A 26,186-nucleotide genomic window follows, 5' to 3' on the forward strand; every position below is an offset into this window, starting at 1 on the left:
TTGGGATGTTTATAATGGGGTACAGAGGTATTCGAATAAGGAAAAGGCCAAATGTGTGTTGTTGAATTTTCTGTTTGCTCAGGCAAAGTTGGCTATTTGGCTAACAAGGAGGAACAGGGTCAAAGGTGGGGGGATAACAGACCTTTTCTATTGACATGGTCTCTGCATGCCTTAAGATAGAATTTGAGTTCTTATAAAATGATAAAAAAGATATTGGAGTTGGATATTGGAGATATTTAAGGAAATATGGTGTGTCGAGGAGGCCGTCTCTGTACCTGGGGAAGATGGGTTGGATATACGGTTGTAGAAGTGGTGAGGTTTTGGTTATTGTGATGTGTGATGTTGTTTTGTATCGTGTGTTAGAGGGCAAGGTAAGTATACAGCACAGGGGATATTTGTTTTTTTAAAAGGGGGGTGTGGGGGTGGTGAGATCTTCCCCTCTCTCTCCCCCTCCCTCCTTCCAGTTGGTTGGGGCGTGTTTCTTACCTCTGTCCACTTGGGGCGAATGCAGCAGAGGTCTTCAAGGTCCCTCAGGGCATCAGAGAACAGTCTCAGTCCCATACTGGCCTCCGCTCTCCACACCTTCAGACTCACATCACCAGGGGCTAGGGGAGGGAGCATATACAGTGGGGCAAAAAAGTATTTAGTCAGCCACCAATTGTGCAAGTTCTCCCACTTAAAAAGATGAGAGAGGCCTGTAAGTTTCATCATAGGTACACTTCAACTATGACAGACAAAATGAGAATTTTTTTTCTAGAAAATCACATTGTAGGATTTTTAATTAATTAATTTGCAAATTATGGTGGAAAATAAGTATTTGGTCAATAACAAAAGTTTATCTCAATACTTTGTTATACACCCTTTGTTGGCAATGACACAGGTCAAATGTTTTCTGTAAGTCTTCACAAGGTTTTCACACACTGTTGCTGGTATTTTGGCCCATTCCTTCATGCAGATCTCCTCTAGAGCAGTGATGTTTTGGGGCTGTCGCTGGGCAACACAGACTTTCAACTCCCTCCAAAGATTTTCTATGGGGTTGAGATCTGGAGACTGGCTAGACCACTCCAGGACCTTGAAATGCTTCTTACGAAGCCACTCCTTCGTTGCCCGGGCGGTGTGTTTGGGATCATTGTCATGCTGAAAGACCCAGCCACGTTTCATCTTCAATGCCCTTGCTGATGGAAGGAGGTTTTCACTCAAAATCTCATGATACATGGCCCCATTCATTCTTTCCTTTACACGGATCAGTCGTCCTGGTCCCTTTGCAGAAAAACAGCCCCAAAGCATGATGTTTCCACCCCCATGCTTCACAGTAGGTATGGTGTTCTTTGGATGCAACTCAGCATTCTTTGTCCTCCAAACACGACGAGTTGAGTTTTTACCAAAAAGTTCTATTTTGGTTTCATCTGACCATATGACATTCTCCCAATCCTCTTCTGGATCATCCAAATGCTCTCTAGCAAACTTCAGACGGGCCTGGACATGTACTGGCTTAAGCAGGGGGACACGTCTGGCACTGCAGGATTTGAGTCCCTGGCGGCGTAGTGTGTTACTGATGGTAGGCTTTGTTACTTTGGTCCCAGCTCTCTGCAGGTCATTCACTAGGTCCCCCCGTGTGGTTCTGGGATTTTTGCTCACCATTCTTGTGATCATTTTGACCCCACGGGGTGAGATCTTGCGTGGAGCCCCAGATCGAGGGAGATTATCAGTGGTCTTGTATGTCTTCCATTTCCTAATAATTGCTCCCACAGTTGATTTCTTCAAACCAAGCTGCTTACCTATTGCAGATTCAGTCTTCCCAGCCTGGTGCAGGTCTACAATTTTGTTTCTGGTGTCCTTTGACAGCTCTTTGGTCTTGGCCATAGTGGAGTTTGGAGTGTGACTGTTTGAGGTTGTGGACAGGTGTCTTTTATACTGATAACAAGTTCAAACAGGTGCCATTAATACAGGTAACGAGTGGAGGACAGAGGAGCCTCTTAAAGAATATGTTACAGGTCTGTGAGAGCCAGAAATCTTGCTTGTTTGTAGGTGACCAAATACTTATTTTCCACCATAATTTGCAAATAAATTCATAAAAAATCCTACAATGTGATTTTCTGGATTTTATTTCTCATTTTGTCTGTCATAGTTGACGTGTACCTATGATGAAAATTACAGGCCTCTCATCTTTTTAAGTGGGAGAACTTGCACAATTGGTGGCTGACTAAATACTTTTTTGCCCCACTGTAATTAACAGTGATCATTATCAGTGATAGCTTCCCAGTCAGAATTGGGTTAGTTTGATTTGCCCTTGCACCTGCAGTGCATCGGGAATATTACACAATCTCCCAAAAACCTGAAGTTACAATATGAGCTACAAGTTGCACAATCATCTGACCTCACACCCTCACCTTCCCTCCTCCCCCAATACCAGGGTTCTTTGGGTGTAGCATGCTACCTGCTAGCTTTACAGCAAAGTCTGCTGAGTATTAATATAATGTGTGTATCAAAACAATGGAGTAAAACCCAAACTGTTATCCATAGTCCTGTGTGGTGCATAGAAACTGTTATTTATGCAACGTGTTTGGTGCACTGACACCCTCAGTATGACAACACTGGGTAGAGGAGAAACATCCAGTCAGAATCATCACAGAATTTCTCTTGTAGGAAGTTGTTTCATTCTCTGTGTAATGACAGATCATTAGTATGAGGTTAGGCATTCATTATGAAAGATAACTCCCACACACATAAACACAATTACTGGGTAAGGCTGTCACAAGAGTCACGACTCAAACAGAGAGAAAATCAGCTACTGGGTAAGGCTGTCGTGACAGTCACGACTCAAACAGAAAGAAAATCAGCTACTGGGTAAGGCTGTCATGACAGTCACGACTCAATCAGAAAGAAAATCAGCTACTGGGTAAGGCTGTCATGACAGTAATGACTCAAACAGAGAGAAAAATCAACTACTGGGTAAGGATGTCATGACAGTCACGACTCAAACAGAGAGAAAATCAGCTACTGTGTAAGGCTGTCATGACAGTCATGACTCAAACAGAAAGAAAATTAGCAATGACAAAAATACAAAAAAGACAAGGAAACTGAATATCACCTTACACTCCTCAGCTCAACAACTCAGAAGTAACCCAGGTCACTCCCCTAAACACTGCTGTGCTTCTCTGGGTGAGTGGAACTATGTGTGAGGACTACTAGCATTACTGACCATCCATAGCAAAGAGGAACAGTAACGAAGAGTCAATAACACTACAATGCTTATAACACAGACAGACTAAGTGTACCCCATTTACAACAGATTACAGTGTTACACAAGGCTGGCTGTGTGGGTCGGGGGGAGAAAGAGAAAACTATTAAAGACTACCAGAACCCACAAGATTCTCCAATTACATTGAATGAACTACAGGACAAAATACAAACTCTCTAATCCAAAAAGGCCTGCTGTGTTGATGGTATCCTATATGAAATATACAGACCACAAATTACAATTGGTTAAACTAAAACTCTTGGCATCTCCCTCAATATTTGGAACCAAGGACTGATCACCCCATTCCACAAAATTGGTGACAAATTGGACCCCAATAACTACCATGGGATATGCGTCAACAGCAATCTTGAGAAAATCCACTACATTATCATTAACAGCAGACTCGTACATTTCCTCAGTGAAAACAATGTTCTGAGCAAATGTCAAATTGGCTTTTTACCAAATTACCGTACGACAGACCACATATTCACCCTGCACACCCAAATTGACAAAAACAAACAAACCTAAACAATGGCAAAGTCTTCTCATGCTTTGTTGATTTCAAAAAAGCTTTTGACTCAATTTGGCATGAGGGTCTGCTTTACAAATTGATGGAAAGCGGTGTTGGGGGATAAACATATTGTCACGTCCTGACCATAGTAAGCTGTTATTTTCTATGGTAGAGTAGGTCAGGGCGTGACGGGGAGTTTTCTAGTTTAGTTTTTCTATGTTGTTATGGTCTAGTTTTGTATTTCTATGTTGGGCTTTGTTTGGGATGATCTCCAATTAGAGGCAGCTGGTCATCGTTGTCTCTAATTGGAGGTCATATTTAAAGTTGGTGCTTGTTCCACCTAGGTTTGTGGGAGATTATTTTTGAGTCAGTGTATGTTTCACCTCTGCGTCACGGTTTGTTGTTTTTGTCAGTCATTCAGGTTATTTATGTATTGCATAGTTTCACAGTATAAATAAAATGTGGAACGACACACACGCTGCACTTTGGTCCGCTCCTCCTTTCGACAACCGTGACATGACATTATAAAATCCATGTACACAAACAACAAGAGTGCAGTTAAAATTGGCAAAAAACACACATTTCTTTCCACAGGGCCGTTGGGTGATACAGGGATGCAGCTTGAGCAATACCCGCTTTTACATAATACAGAACGAGTCAAAAGTTTGGACACACCGACTCGTTCCCGGGTTTTTCTTCATGTTTACTATTTTCTACATTGTAGCACAACAGTGAAGACATCAAAACTATGAAATAACACATATGGATCATGTAGTAACCAAAAAAGTGTTGCAAATCGAAATACATTTAATATTTTAGATTCTTCAAAGTAGCCACCCTTTGCCTTGATGACACCTTTGCACACTCTTGGCATTCTCTCAACCAGCTTCATGAATAATGCTTTTCCAACACTCTTGAAGGAGTTCCCACATATGCTGAGCACTTGTTGGCTGCTTTTCCTTCACTCTGTGATCCAACTCATCCCAAACCATCTCAATTTGGTTGAGGTCGTGTCAGGGCATGACGAGGGGGTGTTCTAGTTTAAAATGGCTATGTTGGTGTTTTGGTTTGGTTCCCAATTAGAGGCAGCTGGTAATCGTTGCCTCTAATTGGGGATCATATTTAAGTAGCTATTTTTTCCCACCTGTGTTTGTGGGATATTGTTTTGTGTTTGTGCATGTGCACCACGTAGTCACGTTTAGTTGGTCGTTTATTGATTTATTTGCTTTTGCTTAAAGTTTCACTTTGTAATAAATATGTGGAACTCAACATCCACTGTGCCTTGGTCCCGTTCTTACGACAACCGTGACAGAATATCCCACCAAAAGAGGACCAAGTAGCGTATCCACGAGGTAAAAGGAGTTTTGGACATGGGAAGAAGTGATGGGTGGATGCGAAACCCTTCCTTGGTGGCAGACGGAAGGTAATAATGGAGGACAGCGACGACGCCAGGGTTCGCGGCCACAGAAAGCCCAAGGACAACCCAAAGATTTTTTTGGGGGGGGGGCACAAGGGGTGGCCGGCTGAGCCACGGGAAGAGCCAGAGCACATGGAGCAGGCGATAGAGAAGTGGTCGGTCGACCCAAGAAGAGAGCCAGAGCCCGCCTGGGAGTCGATGGAGCAATGTGAAGAAGGATATTGGAGAATGATGTTGGCGAAGAGTAGGCTGCAGCGCAGGTGGGCTGAAGATCGGGTCATCAGTCCGGTGCCATTTGTGCCGGCTAACCACGCACCAGATCTCCAATGCGCCTCCCCAGCCCAGTACGTCATGTGCCTGCTCCCTGCACTCACCCTGAAGAGCCAGAGACCGTCAGGGAGGCAATGGGGAAGTTGGGAGAGAGAGAGATGAGAGAGAGATGTGTTCTGCTCAACATCCGACCAGAGGATCCGGTTAGCAGTCTGGTGCAACCTGGGCCGGCTCCACGCTTCTGGCCTCCAGTGCGCCTCCCCAGTCCGGTACGTCCTGTGCCTCCTCCTCGCACTCGCCCTGAAGAGCGTGTTACCAGTCCGGTGCAACCTGTCCCGGCCCCACGCGTCAGGCCTCCAGTGCGCCTCCCCAGTCCGGTACGTCCTGTGCCTGCTCCTCACACTCGCCCTGAAGAGTGTGTCACCAGTCCGGTGCAACCTGTGCCGGCCCCACGCATCAGGCCTCCAGTGCGCCTCCCCAGTCCGGTACGTCCTGTGCCTGCTCCTCGCACTCGCCCTGAAGTGCGTGTCACCAGTCTGGTGCCACCTGTACCGGCTCCACGCACTAGGCCTCCAGTGCGCATTCACAGTCCAGCGCTTCCGGCGACGGTTCACGGTCCGGAGCTTCCGGCGACGGTCCGGAGCCTCCTGCGACGGTCCACGGTCCGGAACCTCCGGCGACAGTCCACGGTCCGGAGAGTCCAGGCACGGCGTCCAGTCCAGCTTCAGGGCCGGAGATTTCTTCTGCGCCGATGCCCAGTCCAGGCATGGCGTCCAGTCCCGCTCCAAGGTCGGAGCCTCCCTCTGCGCCGGTGCCCAGTCCAGGCACGGCGTCCAGTCCTGCTCCAGGGCTGGAGCTTTCCTCTGCGCCGGTGCTCAGTCCAGGCACGGTGTCCAGTCCCGCTCCAAGGCCGGAGCCTTCTTCTGCGCCGGTGATCAGTACAGACACGGCGTCCAGTCCCGCTCCTAGGCCGGAGCCTTCCTCAGTGCCGGTGACCAATCTAGGCACGGCGTTCAACCCAGCTCCATGGCCGGAGCCTTCCTCTGCTCCGATGCCCAGTCTAGGCATGGCGTCCAACCCAGCTCCAGGGCCGGAGCCCTTCTTTGCACCGATGCCCAGTCCAGGCACGTCATTCAGCCCATCGCCATGGTCGGATCCGGGGTCTGGGGTGGGCTACGACCCGCACCGGAGCCGCCACCGACACTAGTCACCCCCCCCAAACCCTCCCATTTGGTTTCAGGTTTTGCGGCCGGAGTCCACACTTTTGGGGGGGGATGGGGGTACTGTCACGCCCTGACCATAGAGAGCCCTCGTTTCTCTATGGTGTAGTAGGTCAGGGCATGACGAGGGGGTGTTCTAGTTTAACATTTTTATTTTGGTGTTTTGGTTTGGTTCCCAATTAGAGGCAGCTGGTAATCGTTGCCTCTAATTGTGGATCATATTTAAGTAGCTATTTTTCCCACCTGTGTTGTGGGATATTGTTTTGTGTTTGTGCATGTGCACCACGTAGTCACGTTTCGTTGTTCGTTTATTGATTTATTTGCTTTTGCTTAAAGTTTCAATTTGTAATAAATATGTGGAACTCAACATCCGCTGCGCCTTGGTCCCATTCTTACGACAACCGTGACAGGTCGGGTGATTGTGGAGGCCAGGTCATCTGATGCAGCACTCCATCACTCTCCTTGGTCAAATAGCCCTTATACAGCCTGGAGGTGCGTTTTGGGTCAATGTCCTGTTGAAAAACGAATGATAGTCCCACTAAGCGCAAACCAGATGGGATGGCATATCGCTGCAGAATGCTGTTGTAGCCATGCTGGTTAAGTCTGCCTTGAATTCTAAATAAATCACAGACATTGTCACCAGCAAAGCACCGCCGCACCATCACACCTCCTCCTCCATGCTTCACGGTGGGAACCACACATGCAGAGATAATCTATTCACTTACTCTGCGTCTCACAAAGACACGGCGGTTGGAACCAAAAATCTCAAATTTGGATTCATCAGAACAAAGGACAGATTTCCACTGGTCTTATGTCCATTGTTCGTATTTCTAGGCACAAGCAAGTCTCTTCTTATTATTGGTGTCCTTTAGAAGTGGTTTCTTTGCAGCAATTCAACCATGAAGGCCTGATTCACGCAGTCTCCTCTGAACAGTTGATGTTGAGATGTGTCTGTTACTTGAACTCTGTGAAGCATTTATTTGGCTGCAATCTGAGGTACAGTTAACGCCAATGAACGGATCCTCTGCAGCAGAGTTCACTCTGGGCCTTCCTTTCCAGTAGCGGTCCTCATGAGAGCCAGTTTCATCATAGCGCTTGATGGTTTTTGCGACTGCACATGAAGAAACCTTAAAAGTTCTTGAAATCTTCCGCATTGACTGAACTTTATGTCTTAAAGTAATGATGGAATGTCATTTCTCTTTGCTTATTTGAGCTGTTGTTGCAATAATATGGACTTGGTCTTTTACCAAATAGGCCTGTCTTCTGTAAACCACCCCACCTTTTCACAACACAACTGATTGGGTCAAACGCATTAAGAAGGAAAGAAATTCCACAAATTAAACTTTTAACAAGGCACACCTGATAATTGAAATGCATTCCAGGTGACTACCTTATGAAGCATTTTGACAGAATGCCAAGAGTGTGCAAAGCTGTCATCAAGGCAAAGGGTGGCTACTTGAAAGAATCTTAAATATTGAACACCTTTTTGGTTACTACATGATTCCATATGTGTTATTTCACACAATGTAGAATATAGTAAAAATAAAGAAAAACCCTAGAATGAGTATGTGTCTAAACTTTGGACTGCTACTGTATATCAACATATTGGCGAGGGCACAAGAACAGTCTGCAGCACCCGACCTCAGCCTACTAGAATCTGAAGTTCAATGTCTACTGTTCGCTGATGATCTGGTGTTTCTGTCCCCAACCAAGGAGGGCCTACAGCAGAACCTAGATCTTCTGCACAGATTCTGTCAGACCTGGGCCCTGACAGTAAATCTCAGTAAGACAAAAATAATGGTGTTCTAAAAAAGGTTCAGTTGCCAGGACCACAAATACAAATTCCATCTAGACACCGGTGCCCTAGAGCACACAAAACACTTTACATACCTCGGCCTAAACATCAGCGCCACAGCTGTGAACGATCTGAGAGACAAGTCAAGAAGAGCCTTCTACGCCATCAAAAGGAACATAACATTTGACATTCCAATTAGGATCTGGCAAAAAATGGTTTAACCAGTTATAGAACCCATTGCCCTTTATGATTGTGTGGTCTGGGGTCTACTCACCAACCATATATTCACAAAATGGGAAAAACACTAAATTGAGACTGCATGCAGAATTCTGCAAAAATATCCTCTGTGTACAACGTAAAACACAAAATAACACATGCAGAGCAGAACTAGGCTGATACCCACTAATTATCAAAATCCACCTAAAAGGAAGCTATTCACAAACCTTCCATAACAAAGCCTTTACCTACAGAGAAATGATCCTGGAGAAGAGTCCCCTAAGTAAGCTGGTTCTGGGGCTCTGTTCACAAACACAAACAGACCCCACAGAGCCCCAGGACAGCAACACTATTAGACCCAACCAAAATATGATAACTATTTGACAAACTGTAAGGAATCCACAAAAAAACGGTGCAAATTAGAATGCTAGCTAATAAAGTAAGTACACAGTGGCAGAATACTTGACCAATGTGACTGATCCAAAATTAAGAAAATCCTTGACTTTGTACAGACTCACTGAACATGGCCTTGCTATTGAAAGAGGCCACTGACGAAGGCCTGAGGCTGAAACATATGCGTTTTGTTTGATAAACTCCTATATCTGCAGTGGTGGAAAAAGTACCCAATTGTCATACTTGAGTAAAAGTAGATATCTTAATAGAAAATTACTCAATTAAAAGTACAAGTCACACAGTAAAATACTACTTGAGTCTAAAAGTATTTGGTTTTAAATATACTTAAGTATCAAAAGTAAATGTAATTGCTAAAATATACTTAAGTATCAAAAGTAAAAGTATAAACCATTTAAAATTCCTTACATTAGGCAAACCAGATGGCACGGTTTTCTTTTTTTTGGAACTTACGGATAACCAAGGGGCACACTCTAGCACTCAGACATAATTTACAAATTAAGCACTTGTGTTAAGTGAGTCCTCCAGATCAGAGATGTTACCTCCAGATGAGCTTCAGTGCCATACAACACTCCTTCCGTGGCCTCCAACTGCTCCTAAATACAAGTAAAACTAAATGCATGCTCTTCAACCGATCGCTGCCTGCACCTGCACGCCCGACTAGCATCACTACTCTGGACGGTTCTGACTTAGAATATGCGGAGAACTACAAATACCTAGGTGTCTAGTTAGACTGTAAACTCTCCTTCCAGACTCACATTAAGCATCTTCAATCCAAAATTAAATCTAGAATCGCCTTCCTATTTTGCAACAAAGCAACCTTCACTCATGCTGCCAAACATACCCTCGTAAAACTGACTATCCTACCGATCCTTGACTTTGGCGATGTCATTTACAAAATAGCCTCCAACACCCTACTCAGTAAATTGGATGCAATCTATCACAGTGCCATCCGCTTTGTCACCAAAGCCCAAATACTACCCACCACTGCGACCTGTGTGCTCTTGCTGGCTGGCCTTCGCTACATATTCGTCGCCAAACCCACTGGCTCCAGGTCATCTATAAGTCTTTGCTAGGTAAAGCCCCTACTTATCTCAGCTCACTGGTCACCATAGCAACATCCACCCGTAGCACGCGCTCCAGCAAGTATATTTCACTTGTCATCCCCAAAGCAAACACTTCCTTTGGCCGCCTTTCCTTCCAGTTCTCTGCTGCCAATGACTGGAACGAATTGCAAAAAATCTCTGAAGCTGGAGTCTTATATCTCCCTCACTAACTTTAAGCATCAGCTGTCAGAGCAGCTTACCGATCACTGTACCTGTACACAGCCAATCTGTAAATAGCACACCCAACCACCTCATCCCGTTATTGTTATTTAACTTCTTGCTCTTTTGCAACCCAGTATCTTTACTTGCACATCATCATCTGCACATCTATCACTCCAGTGTTAAAGCTAAATTGTAATTATTTTGCCTCTATGGCCTTACCTCCCTACTCTTCTACATTTGCACACACTGTACATATATTTTTCTATTGTGTTATTGACTGTACATTTGTTTATGTGTAACTCTGTGTTGTTGTTTTTGTCGCACTGCTTTGCTTTATCATCTTGGCTAGTTTGCAGTTGTAAATGAGAACTTGTTCTCAACTGGCCTACCTGGTTAAATAAAAGGTGAAATACATATATATATATTTTAAAGAGGCAGTATGGATGAACTGGGTGTTCTTTTGATAGGTGCGTGAATTTTCTTGTCCCTCTAAGCATTCAAAATGTAACGAGTACTTTTGGGTGTCAAGGAAGAAAAAGTACATTATTTTCTTTCGGAATGTAGTGGAGTAAAAGTAAAAGTAGTCAAAAATATAAAGTACAGATAACCCAAAAAACTACTTAAGTAGTACTTTAAAGTATTTTTACGTAAGTACTTTATATCACAGCATATCTATTAGGCGAAATCACAGCAGAAAGATTTGTGGCTCGTTGCCATGTGAAAAGAGCAACCAGTGGAGCACAAACAACATTGTAAATAGCACCAATATTTATCTGTTTATTTATCTTCCCACTACCATTTGTATTACAACAATTTGCACATTGCTAAAACACTGCACACAGCTAATATAACTGATAATAGCTGATATAGAGTTGGAGTTTACATACACTTAGGCTGGAGTCATTTAAACTTGTTTTTCAACCACTGCACAAATGTCATCTTAAGAAAGTATACTTTTGGCAAGTCGGTTAGGACATCTACTTTGTGCATGACACAAGTAATTTTCCCAAAAATAGTTTACAGACAGATTATTTCACTTATAATTCACTGTATCACAATTCCAGTGGGTCAGAAGTTTACATACACTAAATTAACTGTGCCTTTAAACAGCTTGGGAAATTCCAAAAGATGATGTCTTGGCTTTAGAAGCTTCTGATAGGTTAATTCACATAATTTGAGTCAATTGGAGGTGTACCTGTGGATGTATTTCAAGACCTACCTTCAAACGCAGTGCCTCTTTGCTTGACATCATGGAAAATCTAAAGAAATCAGCCACCCAAAAAATGTAGACCTCCACAAGTCTGGTTCATCCTTGGGAGAAATTTCCAAACACCTGAAGGTACCACGTTCATCTGTACAAACAATAGTACGTAAGTATAAACACCATGGGACCACGCAGCTTTCATACCGCTCAGGAAGGAGACGTGTTCTGTCTCCTAGAGATGAATGTACTTTGGAGCGAAAAGTGCAAATCAATCCCAGAACAACAGCAAAGGACTTTGTGAAGATGCTGAAGGAAACAGGTACAAAAGTATCTATACCCACAGTAAAACGAGTCCTATATCGACATAACCTGGAAGGCCGCTCAGCAAGGAAGAAGCCACTGCTCCAAAACCGCCATAAAAAAGCCAGACTACGGTTTGCAACTGCACATGGGGACAAAGATTGTACTTTTTGGAGAAATGTCCTCTGGTCTGATGAAACAAAAATAGAACTGTTGGCCATAATGACCATCGTTATGTTTGGAGGAAAAAGCGGGATGCTTGCAAGCCAAAGAACACCATCCCAACTGTGAAGCACGAGGGTGGCAGCATAATGTTGTGGGGGTGCTTTGCTGCAGGAGGGGCTGGTGCACTTCACAAAACATCATGAGGAGGGACAATTATGTGGATATATTGAAGTAACATCAAGACATCAGTCAGGAAGTTAAAACTTGGTCGCAAATGGGTCTTCCAAATGGACAATGACCCCAAGCATACTTCTAAAGTTGTGGCAATATAACTGCATTCAATAAAGCCGATTCTTTCAACTGTGATATCTGGTGTATGTTAGAGTTTTTTTAAAGGTTTGGTTATATATGTTGGACCACTGTTACTGCCTCCCACCACGTGACTCTTACTGGCTACAACAGGGAGCGCATGCCAGGTCACTACACCACTGTTATATTATAATAGTTTTAACAGTATTTAACCAGGAAAAGCCCGTTGCGGTTAGAAGCCTCTTTTGCGAGGGGAGCCTGATTCTGTAGGCTATATTGCACTGAAGACAAATAAAAACAATTAAAGCAATTTCATGTGAGTACATTAATATGTCGTAATTAGCTTCAGGTGTGTGTGTTTGTATTAGTCAGCATGATCATTTTACATCCTACGTCTTGGCTGGAGTTTCATGGGCAAACATATGTGTGACGTAAATGTACGTAATCAGGGTGGTGTGGTGCTTTTATAAGTGGCTGGATTCCACTTTACACAACGTATACACATTTGATTTTCGGTCTGTCCTGCAGCCTAGTCGAGGGTTGCGTAAGGAAATGTCTTCCCCGAACGTACTCAAGTTCACACATTATTTGTTATAAACCTACCTAGTTGTATCCCTTCATCCGCGATGCGTAAAGCTTCTGTGAACTCGCTGGTTTTGAGTTTCTCCAGAATATGGCATTTCATCCTCGTTTCTTCTGGGCAGCACTTCTCAATGACACTGAAGATCAGGATGGTGTTCTTGATATTTTTGGCGTCTCTCTGTTTAAATCTTTCCTTGCAGGCTGGGCACCTGGATGGCAAGTAGTTTCCCAGGCAGCTCCGGCAGAACGAGTGACCACAGGACATGGTGGCCGGTTCACACATGAGGAACAGGCAGATTGGGCACTCAAGTAGATCCATGGTGGCACCGTATCGGGGTTGTGTCACCCCAGCGGGTCCGTGTTGTCTCCTGCCAGCGGTGAGTTTAGAGGCCCCGCTCCCAAGATGCTTTCTCTCTCAGGTTATACGATTATCGACGCGGACGCTTCCCAGTCAGTCACATGCGACATGGTTTCAGTGGGTTAAGTAACGTGCGCTGCTTATGGTTAAGTAACGTGATCTTCTTATTAGTCCCAATCTATCCTTCCTGTCTTTCTAATCGCCATCTAAACGACGACAGACACCCCTCTCCAATTCACATGAACTGACTCCTGGCCTCTTTATGATCCAGTAAACAAAGGCTCTCTGAACCCAAGATCCAACCATAAAGCCCTTATAGTGTAATTCCAACTGACAAAACCCTTCTGATTCATTCACAAGCTTTTTCCATCATCAAACATAAAGTAACGTCTTCCCTTTCCTGGAAACATGATGAATATAAAGTCCGATCGCTTCTAGTCTGGTTGTCTTCAACTCTGAAGTCCATCAACACTAAACCAATTTTGGGTCAGAATTTTAACAACGATTCCTCGAATGTTTCGGCCTCGGGCTCAACTGTAAAAACACCGCTGGGAGATGTCAGTTTATCGCCCTGCTACGCATTGTACGGATGGATCTCGACAAAGCCCAAGCCATACAGTGTAACACCATTACCTTACATAAATAAAGATCACGTGACGGGAAAGCTGGGCATGCTATTGGTCGAAAGACCGGCGTCCCACCCTGTTGTGAAACTGATTTATGCGGAGTTTCATAACATGCTTTTTCTCCGACTGAATAACCGGGAGGACCCGACAGACAGTGACTGTAGAGATGATCAGGTATGTTCAGGTATGTTCTCTTGATAAATGTGTGAATTGTATAATTTTAAACATTCAAAATGTAACGACTACTTTTTGATGTCAGGGAAAATGTATGGAGTATAAAATACATTATTTTCTTTGGGAATGTAGTGAATTAGAAGTAAAAGTAGTCAAAAATATAAATAGTATAAAGTACAGATACCACAAAAAACGATCAAAGTAGTACTTTAAAGTATTTTTACTGCTTTATGTTGTTCAAAATCATAACTAGCACACACCATCAAGTTAACAAGTTACTAATCTCCACACTCTATTATGAAGACCTGGGCCCTTGCAGTCATCGAAATACAGATAATCCACCACCTGCAAAAATGTGATGTGACAGAAAAACGTGACGCTTTTTTTCTGCAAATAGACACTTTTATAACAGATGCTAGGCTATATTGTGCAACGTGATATGCTACTTTCTTTGTCTAATGATACACTACATGGCCAAAAGTATGTGGACACCTGCTCGTCGAACATCTCATTACAAAATGTTCCTATTCTGCCTGTGTCTGAGTGAATGAAGCGGGGGGAACAGGGCGTGGCTCGGGTGATTGTGGTCCTTGATGATATTCTTGGCCTTCCTGTGACCCCTGGTGTTGTAGACATTGAGCACCCAATGGCGCGTATCACCCTCTGTAGAGACTTGATGTCAGCGGCGGTGGAGTTGAGTTGTGTTACTACATCAGTCCATGATGCAAACCGACAGTATGCTCTTGATGGTGCTCTTTTAGAACACTGCGAGGCCCATCAGGGACAGGCCAAATTTCTTCAGCCTCCTGAGGTTCAAGAGTTGCTGCCGTGCCTTGTTCACCACGGAGTCTGTGTGGTTTGACCATTTCAGCTCATCTGAGCTGTGTAAGCTGAGGAACTTGATGTTTTTGACCGTCTCCATGGTGGCACCGTTGATGAGGATGGGGGTTTGCCCAACCTGGTTCCTCCTGAAGTCCACAATCAGCTCCTTTGTTTTGCTGACGTTGAGGGATAGGTTGTTTACCTAGCACCACGCCGGCAGAGTGCCTACCTCCTCTCTGTAGGCCATCTTGTTGTTGTTGGTAATCAGGCCTACTACTGACGTGTCGTCAGTGAACTTGGTGGAGTTGAAACTGTGTGAGGCCATGCAGTCGTGGGTATACAGGAGGGGACTGAGAACGCACCCTTGTGGGGTCCCAATGTTGAGGATCAGTGTGGATGAGGTAATGTTGCCTACCTTCATCACCTGGCCGAGACGTAGGGGAAAGCTGGGATGAAGTAACATGAGGTGAAAGTAGCTAACACATTCATTTTCTCAGATAACACAGAAGCTAGAATGAAGTAGTGAAACCCAGCACGTTCCTAAGTTTGGTTTTCATGAATTTTTATGACATAGACAATTTTGAATTTTTGTGGATGTGGAATCTAGTGGAAACCGTTTCTCATCTGCACACGGGCTTGAAAATCACTGCACCAGTTTAAGCTAGTCAGAGATACTTTTGAGGAGATGGGGAAACTCCATTGGAATCCTACTAATACCCATTAACACTCTTTGTATTCACACTGCCCTTGGACTCAACTCTTTTGCCAGTTCACTTCAACTATTTTGTTGTCTAGTCCTCTTTGCATTCACATTGCTATGTTTTGAAAAGAATCAAGATGTTTTTCCAACATTCAATCAAAGCACTATGTGCAGGACAAGCCATTTCATCTGAATGTGTTATCGGACAGCTAGATATACCTACTTACATTTTGGAAGCTAATAGATTGCATTTAGTCCCGTGTGGCTCAGTCGGTAGAGCATGGTGTTTGCAACGCCAGGGTTGTGGGTTCGATTCCCACGGGGGACCAGTACGGAAAAATGTATGAAATGTATGCATTCACTACTGTAAGTCGCTCATGGATAAGAGCGTCTGCTAAATGACTAAAATGTATAATGTAGTTAAAAGATGAGACATAGTAATTGTAATCAGAAGATACTATTAACATGTAAGTATTATTGCAGATTAAATAATGCTGTAATTGCAAATTGTATACCCAATTTAGACTACTGCCCCTTTAAGAGCTAGAACTGATTTTGTATTTTATGTTGTGATTCTCACCAAATAAGTTGGTGTCTTCTCACACTATTCAAACCCTACAATCGAATAAATAGCGTATGAGCTATTAGCCTATAGATCACATATTGCAAACAAATAATTTGAACTAAAAGCTCCACACATTTTGGAATTTCTGTGCATCCTTGACAATCGCTAATCAATAGGCCTAACCAAAAACAGCACACCTTTTTTTTATGGCAGGGGAAACGGTGTTGTAGTAGTCTAGTGTGGCACCAATGCAGGAAGGTTTATGGCAGGGGAAACGATGTTGTTGTAGTCTAGTGTGTGGTCCAGGAATAATGACAAGCGGTCCTGGGGAGCTTTGTGTTCACATTCCGGACCACGGAATTCAAGTGAACCGAACTCGGACCACCTCTCGAGATGGTCTCAGTTCGGTTCGCTTTGGGGGCTCTTTTGTGGGGTTTGAGTTCCTTTGGAGTGTTCACACCGCATGAAAAATTAAGCGAACCAAGTTCACAAAAATTGTCTGAAAGGAACCAAGTGTGAAAACTCCCTTAGACTTCAGTGCGTTCCAGACAACTGGGAACTCAAGGAAAATAAGTTGAAGGTTAAATAAATACAAAATAAAAGGAAAAAACTAACCCCGGCTGGGAAAAATCCTTTTGAACGGTCATCCAACTCGGAATTCCAAGTCCGGAACTCGGCATATATCTCGAGCTCTGATGTTCCCGACCTAAGATCAATGATGTCATGATTACACCTTGTTTTTTACGAGTTCCCAGTTGTCTTGAAAGCATCATCATACCCTGACTTTGAGAAGGAATTGCTTGACAATTAGCTTAGCAACCATGTGACACAGCATGACAACGTGAACTTGATTGGTCGACAGTCTGCTGGGTGGGGCGTTATGTTATATGGTTCTCCATTCATTGCCCAATTGGATTCCTATCTCCTCCTTACTCTAATATCTCTGAGCTAGGATCTGCAGAGTCGGTCTGTGCTATTCAATGGGACGTTCCTACCCCCATTGAAGTAGAAATGCAAAATCGTTAATGTTAAGGGTAGGTGTTAGGGTTACCCACTGGGCACACACTGGTTAAATCAACATTGTTTCCATGTCATGTCAATGATATTACGTTAAACCAACGGGGAATAGATGTTGAATTGACGTCTGTGCCCAGTGGTTAGGGTAGGGAGGTACCAAGGATTCCGCATAGCACTGACCCTGCTGAGTCACCAACAACTGGATGTTTTCTGGGGAAATGGAAAGAGAGCCTGTGACACAACTTTCAGACGTTAACAACAAATATTTGCATAAATAACCCAAGATAGACCATAGCCTGTCATTTTATATTTAACAATGGGAGCAAATGAATCATAGTGGGAAGAACAAGCAAGGAGGTGGGCAGAGCCAAGCACGAGCTAGTGAGATCCTATTGGTGCTTAATAGCATGTATTTGCAGAATGTCAGCCAAAATTCATCTTGCTTCATCTTCTTGGTCGTCACTAGTTACCACAGCCACAACGTCATAACCCTGCCTATTTCTCCAATTTCTCTTCTTCAATTTGGATTTTAAACCTAACCCTAAATTTAACCCTAACCACACTGCTAATCGTATGCCTAAACCTAACCTTAAATAAAGACCAAAAAGATCATTATTGTTTTCATGAATTTTGACTTTGTGGCCATGGTAACTAGTGGAAACCCCATCTTTTCCCACTGCGGGCCCTGGGCTTGCTCTCATCACCACATTTGGTGGTGAGTGGAAATGCCAACCGGATGCTTCAGATTTATACATCCAGTGAAACATCTGGCTCCTTGTTCTGTCTGTGTTAACAAAGCAGCACTCCATCTTAACTTCTCCACATTTACTGGATTGGTGGAACAGTGCAGAAGAGAACCTCCCCTGACAGGTTTTTTTCTTATCTTCAAGACCTCTGTGCCAGGGGTTGTCACTAATTACCACAGACACAAAGTAAAATTGGCTATCGTAAAAATGTATGAATTTTTGTTGTTGTTGCTATTTGATCTTAATTTAAGGTTAAGATTAGTCATAAGGTTAACAGTGTGGTTATGGTTAGGTTTAAAATCACATTTATGAAAATAATAGTAGAATTAGGCTGGGTTTATGACTTTGTGGCTGTGCGACCTGTGCAGTTGTCATGGGATCTAGTTTTAGGCATTTATTTTATGCCTGCAACTTTAGGTTAGTTCAAGCACCACCTTCACCCAATCTTGATTTGTCCAAATAATCAATGACGAAAACCCAAACCAGGAACTACTGCTGCTTGTAATCACATAATTCTTTGTGAGCCTTGACAGATTTTCACCATTTCATCTGTCCACAAGAGATTGTGCAACAAAAAACATATTTGAGTATTATTACAGCCTACTTAACATTTCTTTAACCCAACAAAGATGTGTTTTCTAATAGCAGAGCAGGCTAAATTGGCAACCATCCCCATGTAAACAGTTCTTCAGCCAGCTCCCCCTCCTCGTGCTACAGTAGTCTAAATAAAGCTGTAAACCCTCTGACCTTCCCCCCTTTGCTCTCCATGGCACAGGTAACAGCACGTCAGGGGTAGCCTAATATGGGTTTCGTCCCTGGTCCATCACAACACCATTTCAGTTTTTGGGTCAATCACTGTGCGTGTCTCTGGCCAAGATAAGGGTTGTTTCAAATGCCACCCTATTCTCTATATAGTGCACTGGTTTTGACCAGGGCTCTGCACTATGTAGGGAATATGAGATCTGGTCAAAAGTAGGCCAATAAGGCCATTTATTTAAAGACTGACACATCTAAACATAGTCAATCTGATGATACGGCTACCCAGCCTTTAGCCCAGATCAGCTGTGGCCAACTCTCCTCCTGGAAAGCTGAGCTAGCTATTTGGTGACCAGCTCTAACACATCTGATTTAGCTAATCAATTGGGTTCCTTAGGGCGTTGATTAGCTGGATCAGGGGTGTTAAAGTAATGTCGGAACAACAGCCTGCACACCTAGCATCTACAGTCGTGGCCAAAAGTTTTGTGAATGACACAAATATTCATTTTCAAAGTCTGCTGCCTCAGTTTGTATGATGGCAATTTGCATATACTCCAGAATGTTATGAAGAGAGATCAGATGAATTGCAAAGTCCCTCTTTGCCATGCAAATGAACTGAATCCCCCAAAAACATTTCCACTGCATTTCAGCCCTGCCACAAAAGGAAACTGACATCATGTCAGTGATTCTCTCGTTAACACAGGTGTGAGTGTTGACGAGGACAAGGCTGGAGATCACTCTGTAATGCTGATTGAGTTCGAATAACAGACTGGAAGCTTCAAAAGGAGGGTGGTGCTTGGAATCATTGTTCTTCCTCTGTCATCCATGGTTACCTGCAATGAAACACGTGCCGTCATCATTGCTTTGCACAAAAAGGGCTTCACAGGCAAGGATATTGCTGCCAGTAAGATTGCACCTAAATCAACCATTTATAAGATCATCAAGAACTTCAAGGAGAGAGGTTCAATTGTTGTGAAGAAGGCTTCAGGGCGCCCAAGAAAGTTCATCAAGCGCCAGGAAACTCCCCAGACCTTAATCCCATTGAGAACCTGTCGTCAAACCTCAAGAGGCGGGTGGACAAACAAAAACCCACAAATTCTGACAAACTCCAAGCATTGATTATGCAAGAATGGGCTGCCATCAGTCAGGATGTGGCCCAGAAGTTAATTGACAGCATGCCATGGCGGATTGTAGAGGTCTTGAAAAAGTTGGGTCAACACGGCAAATATTGACTCTTTGCATCAACTTCATGTAATTGTCAATAAAAGCCTTTGAGACTTATGAAATGCTTGTAATTATACTTCAGTATTCCATAGTAACATCTGACAAAAATATCTAAAGACACTGAGGCAGCAGACTTTGTGATTAATTAATATTTGTGTAATTCTCAAAACTTTTGGCCACGACTGTACAGACCCACATAATGCATCCCGTCTTTCATTGGCCACCTACCATTCATAATCATTCTGTCACTATAGCAACCACTTGAAAATGTAGGTCTCTCTGGTTTGAGAAGGAGTTTGATATCTGGGGCAGTAGTGTTAGGTAATGTATTGTGCTCCTGTTGAAATAATGCAGGCTTCACAGACATGTTGAATCAGAGATAGCAGTATCTAGGCTACTACATTACATACAGAAAAACAAACAAGGCAACTGTGTTTCCCAATGAGTTCAATAACAAAACATGTTTTCATAAAACAGGAATGGAAATTCAGATTCACATTTCACGGGTAGTGTTATGTCTGTCCTCATTAATCCAAACCGAACATAAATTCAAGGCCTGTATGTATGCCGTAGTCAGGAAATCTGAATCCACGTCGTGTGTCTCTGTTTATGGGACTAAAGTGCACTTATGCAAACCTTCGCTTACACAACCCAGGCCTGCCTGCAGTACTAGCTCATCCCATGTTGTGTAAGGATTCAATTTCCCTGTATGTCACCAACTATCTGTCTTCTAATAGGAGCTAAACACAGCCAATGAGCAAACTCACATTACTGCATGTTACATAGCACAGACCAAGCCTATACAACACTGATAACACGTTGGTAACTGTGAGAGTGCAGACAGAGCCAAGCGGTCTGTCAGTGTAGTCACCCCGGCCGTTTCCCCCACTAATGGTTCAGGTTAGGATTGGGGAAGCTGATACAACATCTTGTTGCTAGGGGAAACTTCATAAAAGAGTTGCACACTATGTAACTGCTCCCCACAATTAAATAGGTAAATCACCGATGTTTCAGCAACAGTGCCTACTTCAGGATACATGGCATTGTCTAAAAGTTGTTGATTTACCCGTTCAATTGTTGGGAGCATTTACATAGTGTTGAACTATTTTTAGACAGTTTAGGCTGCATTAATCAGCACCTCTACTAAATGTTTTGGGTGAAGAAAAAAAACGTATATAAATTGTTACCGGACTTAGAAATGACTTTATTAAAACTTTATCAAATTATGAATTTTAGTAGCATCTAAACCCCAATGATATCCCAAATGTCTCAACTCAAGGAAGGTGTGTCTTCATAGTCCATGACACATCATTTCAATAAAGCTTTGACTTAAGAAAAGATAATATAACTGCGGACAGCGTATGTGATCATAACTACATTAAGCATACAAAACAATTCAACCGAGACCAACGAAACAAACATAACGACCAGGAAAACCTATATTCAGCAAGGTGAATCATTTTGATTCTGAACGTTGCATATAGAAATATAATGAACAGAGTGGTCGATTCACTATTCTACACAGACAATCATTGCTCTACAGAACAATTTTTATATCTGAACGTTCATCATCGTTGCACCCTGCTGTAGAGACCCCAGCTCTAAACACAAAACTCAGGCGATCTCGTCGATAATATTACACATGGCAGCATCCTTGTCCAATACTCTGTCTTTCTTAGCAGCACCACCCATGCTTTTGTCCTGTTGTGACCCAACAGCCATACAGCTAGTCCCAGCCTCCTCCATGTCCATGGGTTCAGTCTTTAGCCTGGCGTCCAACCCCAACGCCCCTCCAATCCCAACACCCCTCGCCCCATCCCCTGCCCCACTCAAGCCCTCAGTCTGGGGTAGGTCATGGGGCAGTGAGGCCAGGCACCCCTGGATCATCTCCACCACCCTCTCCAGATGTTTCTGGAACCTCTCTGCAGTCTCCAGTCGCTGTCTCTTCTGCACTTCCATCATCACCCTCAGGGTCTCTCTGGCCTGGTGCGGACGGTACTCATTGATCAGATGGTGCATGTGGACAAACAACAGCTTCAGGTCCTCCAGCTTCTCCTCTCTCTTTATACTGCCAGGGCTCTTGATCAGGATGTCCAGGAGATCCAGGAAATTCACCAGGATGGACATGTTGAGCTTCTTGAGCTCCCGTTTGTGGTGGAACTGCATTGGGTGGAGCCGCTCGATGCCCTGGCTCTCCAGCGGTCGGATGATCAGGTCGTCGCACTGGAACTGGTTGCCGAACATCATGTAGGTGTCTCGGATGGGAGGAGGGGGTTTGGGGATGAGCCCCTTGCGGATGTTCTCGTCAGTGTACTCCTTGATGTACTGCATGGGAGGGGGAGGCAGGGCACTCACCTGCTGTGGTTCACCCATAGTGAGGCCTGGATAGAGGAAAATGAGATTACAGATGTATTATAGCCTACCATATTACTTAAACATCCTACTTGACCTTTTTAGCTGCATCGCCATTAAAAATAAACTGGGGAAAGAACAGATGCTATTATCCTGCTGATTAACAAAGAGGATGGCTCACCTCTTTATTTAGACAGTATAATCAAAGAATTATAATTCATAGGGTTTCCCCTATTAATCCGTGGTAATAGTTGCTAGCCATGTGAGTAGCCGCGCATGCGCCAAGAGGGGCAGCATCTAGCTGGCTAGCGTTGCTAACTTTAACGTTACAGTACCTAGGGCGGAGCACAGCTGGCTACGTTGTCTAAAACTAACCTTCTGGGCAAATGGCATTAATGCGCTAGCTAGAAGCCTACAGACGGCTTTTATTAGAAACATAAGCGAACAATCTAGCTAGCTACACTTAATGACGTTTTATCTTTGGTCGTCTTTCCTTCCAGTTCTCTGCTGCCAATGACTGGAACGAACTGCAAAAATCTCTGAAGCTGGAGACCCATATCTCCCTCACTAGCTTTAAGCACCAGCTGTCAGAGTAGTTCACTGCACCTGTACATAGCCCATCTGTAAACAGCCCATCTATCTACCTACCTCATCCCCATATTGTATTTATTTATCTTGCTCCTGTGCACCCCAGTATCTCTACTTGCACATTCATCTTCTGCACATCTACCATTCCAGTGTTTAATTCCTATATTGTAATTACTTCGCCACCATGGCCTATTTATTGTCTTAACTTACCTCGTTTGCACTCACTGTATATAGACTTTTCCTTTTCTTTTGTTCTACTGTATTTGACTGTTTTGTTCATTCCATATGTAACTCTGTGTTATTGTATGTGTCGCATTTGCAAATGAGAACTTGTTCTCAACTAGCCTACCTGGTTAAATAAAGGTGAAATAAAAATTATTTTCAGTTGATTCAGTCTCTAGCGAGCTAACGCGTTAGCTAGCTAACAGCCAGGAGTTAGATAGCAAACATGAGAGCTTGGCAGACTTGGAAGTCATTTCACGACAAAGGCAACAAAAGCTTAAACATACCTTTATATGGAGTCCTCAAGTACTGTATCTACCTACTATCAACTGAATTCACCACCACAATTATTGTTTTTCACAAAACATTTGTATGCGCTACGTCTCTTCTCGTTTCCCTTTCATGCCCCTGTCATCCTATCCCATTGGTTGGGTTTTTGCTTGACATCATTTGTTGGCGGTGCGGATTGGTGAGCTTCTCGACAGTAATGCGCGGTTTGATTGGTTATCGCAGACTGGGCCGACGTATTGTGGTAATATTTTAGATTTTCATCCATCAAATTTGTACAGTGTAACGTTTTGTAACAGAGTGGCGTAAGAGGTCAAAAGTGCGATGTTCAATCTTCCATAAATGAATGTCTCATTGTGATGGTCAACATACAGCTAACTGAGATAATGAAGGAAACACCAACATAAAGTGTCTTAAACGTCCAATACAGCTGTCTATATCTCATTATAAACTAGGTGGTTCGTTCCCTGAATGTTGATTGGCTGACAGACGAGGTACAGCGGACCTTACGACAAAACATGTATTTTTACTGCTCTAATTACTTTGGTAACCAGTTTATAATAGCAATAAGCAGTGGTGCTAAGTACTTAAGTATAAATACGTTAAAGTACTACTTAAGTAGTTTTATGGGATATCTGTACTTTACTATTTATATTTTTGACAACTTTTACTTCACTACATTCCTAAAGAAAATAATGTACTTTTTACTCCATATGTTTTTCCTGATACCAAAAGTACTCATTACATGTTGAATGCTTAACAGGACAGGAAAAAATTTCAATTTACGAACATATCAAGAGAACATCCCTGGTCATCCCTAATGCCTCTGATCTGGCAGACTCACTAAACACAAATGCTTCGTTTGGAATTATGTCTGAGTAGTGGAGTGTGCCCCTGGCTATCTGTAAAAAAAAAAAAAAAAAAAAAAAAAAAAAAAAAAAAAATTAAAATTGTTCTGTCTGGTTTGCTTTATACAAGCAATTTGAAAGGATTTATACTTTTACTTTTGATACTTAAGTATATTTTTGCAATTACATTTACATTTTTATTTTTTATTTTATTTCACCTTTATTTAACCAGTTAGGCAAGTTGAGAACAAATTCTCATTTACAATTGCGACCTGGCCAAGATAAAGCAAAGCAGTTTGACACACAACAACACAGAGTTACACATGGAGTAAAACAAACATACTATAGTATAGTAGAAAAATATAGTAGAAAATATAGTAGAAAAATAAGTCTATATACAAAGTGAGCAAATGAGGTGAGATAAGGGAGGTAAAGGCAAAAAAAAGGCCATGGTGGCGAAGTAAATACAATATAGCAAGTAAAACACTGGAATAGTAGCTTTGCAGTGGAAGAAAGTGCAAAGTAGAAATATAAATAATGGGGTGCAAAGGAGCTAAATAAACAAATACAGTAGGGGAAGAGGTAGTTCTTTTGGCTAACTTATAGATGGGCTATATACAGGTGCAGTAATCTGTGAGCTGCTCTGACAGCTGGTGCTTAAAGCTAGTGAGGGAGATAAATGTTTCCACTTTTAGAGATTTTTGTAGTTCGTTCCAGTCATTGGCAGCAGAGAACTGGAAGGAGAGGCGGCCGAAGGAGGAATTGGCTTTGGGGGTGTCCAGAGAGATATACCTGCTGGAGCGTGTGCTACAGGTGGGTGCTGCTATGGTGACCAGCGAGCTGAGATAAGGGGGAACTTTACCTAGCAGGGTCTTGTAGATAACCTGGAGCCAGTGGGTTTGGCGACGAGTATGAAGCGAGGGCCAGTCAACGAGAGCGTAACGGTCGCAGTGGTGTGTAGTATATGGGGCTTTGGTGACAAAACGGATGGCACTGTGATAGACTGCATCCAATGTATTGAGTAGGGTATTGGAGGCTATTTTGTAAATGACATCGCCGAAGTCGAAGATCGGTAGGATGGTCAGTTTTACGAGGGTATGTTTGGCAGAATGAGTGAAAGATGCTTTGTTTGCGAAATAGGAAGCCAATTCTAGATTTAACTTTGGATTGGAGATGTTTGATGTGAGTCTGAAAGGAGAGTTTACAGTTTACAGTCTAACCAGACACCTAGGTATTTGTAGTTGTCCACATATTCTAAGTCAGAACCGTCCAGAGTAGTGATGCTGGACGGGCGGGCAGGTGCAGGCAGCGATCGGTTGAAGAGCATGCATTTAGTTTTACTTGTATTTAGGAGCAGTTGGAGGCCACGGAAGGAGTGTTGTATGGCATTGAAGCTCGTCTGGAGAGTAGTTAACACCGTGTCCAAAGAAGGGCCAGAAGTATACAGAATGGTGTCGTCTGCATAGAGGTGGATCAGAGCCTCACCAGCAGCAAGAGCGACATCATTGATGTATACAGAGAAGAGAGTCGGCCCACGAATTGAACCCTGTGGCACCCCCATAGTGACTGCCAGAGGCCCGGACAACAGGCCCTCCGATTTGACACACTGAACTCTATCAGAGAAGTAGTTGGTGAACCAGGCGAGGCAATCATTTGAGAAACCAAGGCTATTGAGTCTGCCGATGAGGATGTGGTGATTGACAGAGTCGAAAGCTTTGGCCAGGTCAATGAATACGGCTGCACAGTATTGTTTCTTATCGATGGCGGTTAAGATATCGTTTAGGACCTTGAGTGTGGCTGAGGTGCACCCATGACCAGCTCTGAAACCAGATTGCATAGCGGAGAAGGTGCGGTGGGATTCGAAATGGTCGGTAATCTGTTAATTGACTTGGCTTTCGAAGACTTTAGAAAGGCAGGGTAGGATAGATATAGGTCTGTAGCAGTTTGGGTCAAGAGTGTCCCCCCCTTTGAAGAGGGGGATGACCGCAGCT

General features: G+C 43.4%; 2 protein-coding genes across 3 annotated transcripts in view; both read right to left on the reverse strand.

The window, feature by feature from the left end:
- Positions 1–13,886, reverse strand: part of lonrf4 (LON peptidase N-terminal domain and ring finger 4) — a 29,240-nt gene extending 15,354 nt beyond the window's left edge. For both annotated transcript variants that reach the window (XR_014378827.1, XM_014212875.3), the window contains exons 1-2: positions 12,931–13,886; positions 487–605 (exon numbers count right to left, since the gene is read on the reverse strand). Coding sequence is in view for 1 of the 2 variants with exons in the window: in XM_014212875.3 (XP_014068350.1) it covers positions 487–605; positions 12,931–13,228 (417 nt within the window). In the remaining variant the exon portion in view is untranslated. The remainder of the gene's footprint in view (positions 1–486; positions 606–12,930) is intronic.
- A 7,187-nt stretch (positions 13,887–21,073) lies between these two features.
- LOC106612059 (mediator of RNA polymerase II transcription subunit 7) lies at positions 21,074–23,603 on the reverse strand. The gene is made up of 2 exons (XM_014212876.3): positions 23,347–23,603; positions 21,074–22,278 (listed from the first exon to the last, which is right to left on the reverse strand). Exon 2 carries the CDS (start codon positions 22,268–22,270, stop codon positions 21,512–21,514), a length of 759 nt encoding a protein of 252 aa, XP_014068351.1. The 5' UTR covers positions 22,271–22,278; positions 23,347–23,603; the 3' UTR covers positions 21,074–21,511.
- Between the last annotated feature and the right edge of the window lie 2,583 nt (positions 23,604–26,186).

This window comes from Salmo salar, chromosome 09, assembly GCF_965601325.2.
Source record: "Salmo salar chromosome 09, fSalSal1, whole genome shotgun sequence".
Taxonomy (NCBI): domain Eukaryota; kingdom Metazoa; phylum Chordata; class Actinopteri; order Salmoniformes; family Salmonidae; genus Salmo; species Salmo salar.

What these genes read in the sequence shown, in the direction of transcription:
- LOC106612059 (XM_014212876.3), bottom strand. Translation starts at nt 22,270, where the DNA reads ATGGGTGAACCACAGCAGGTGAGTGCCCTGCCTCCCCCTCCCATGCAG.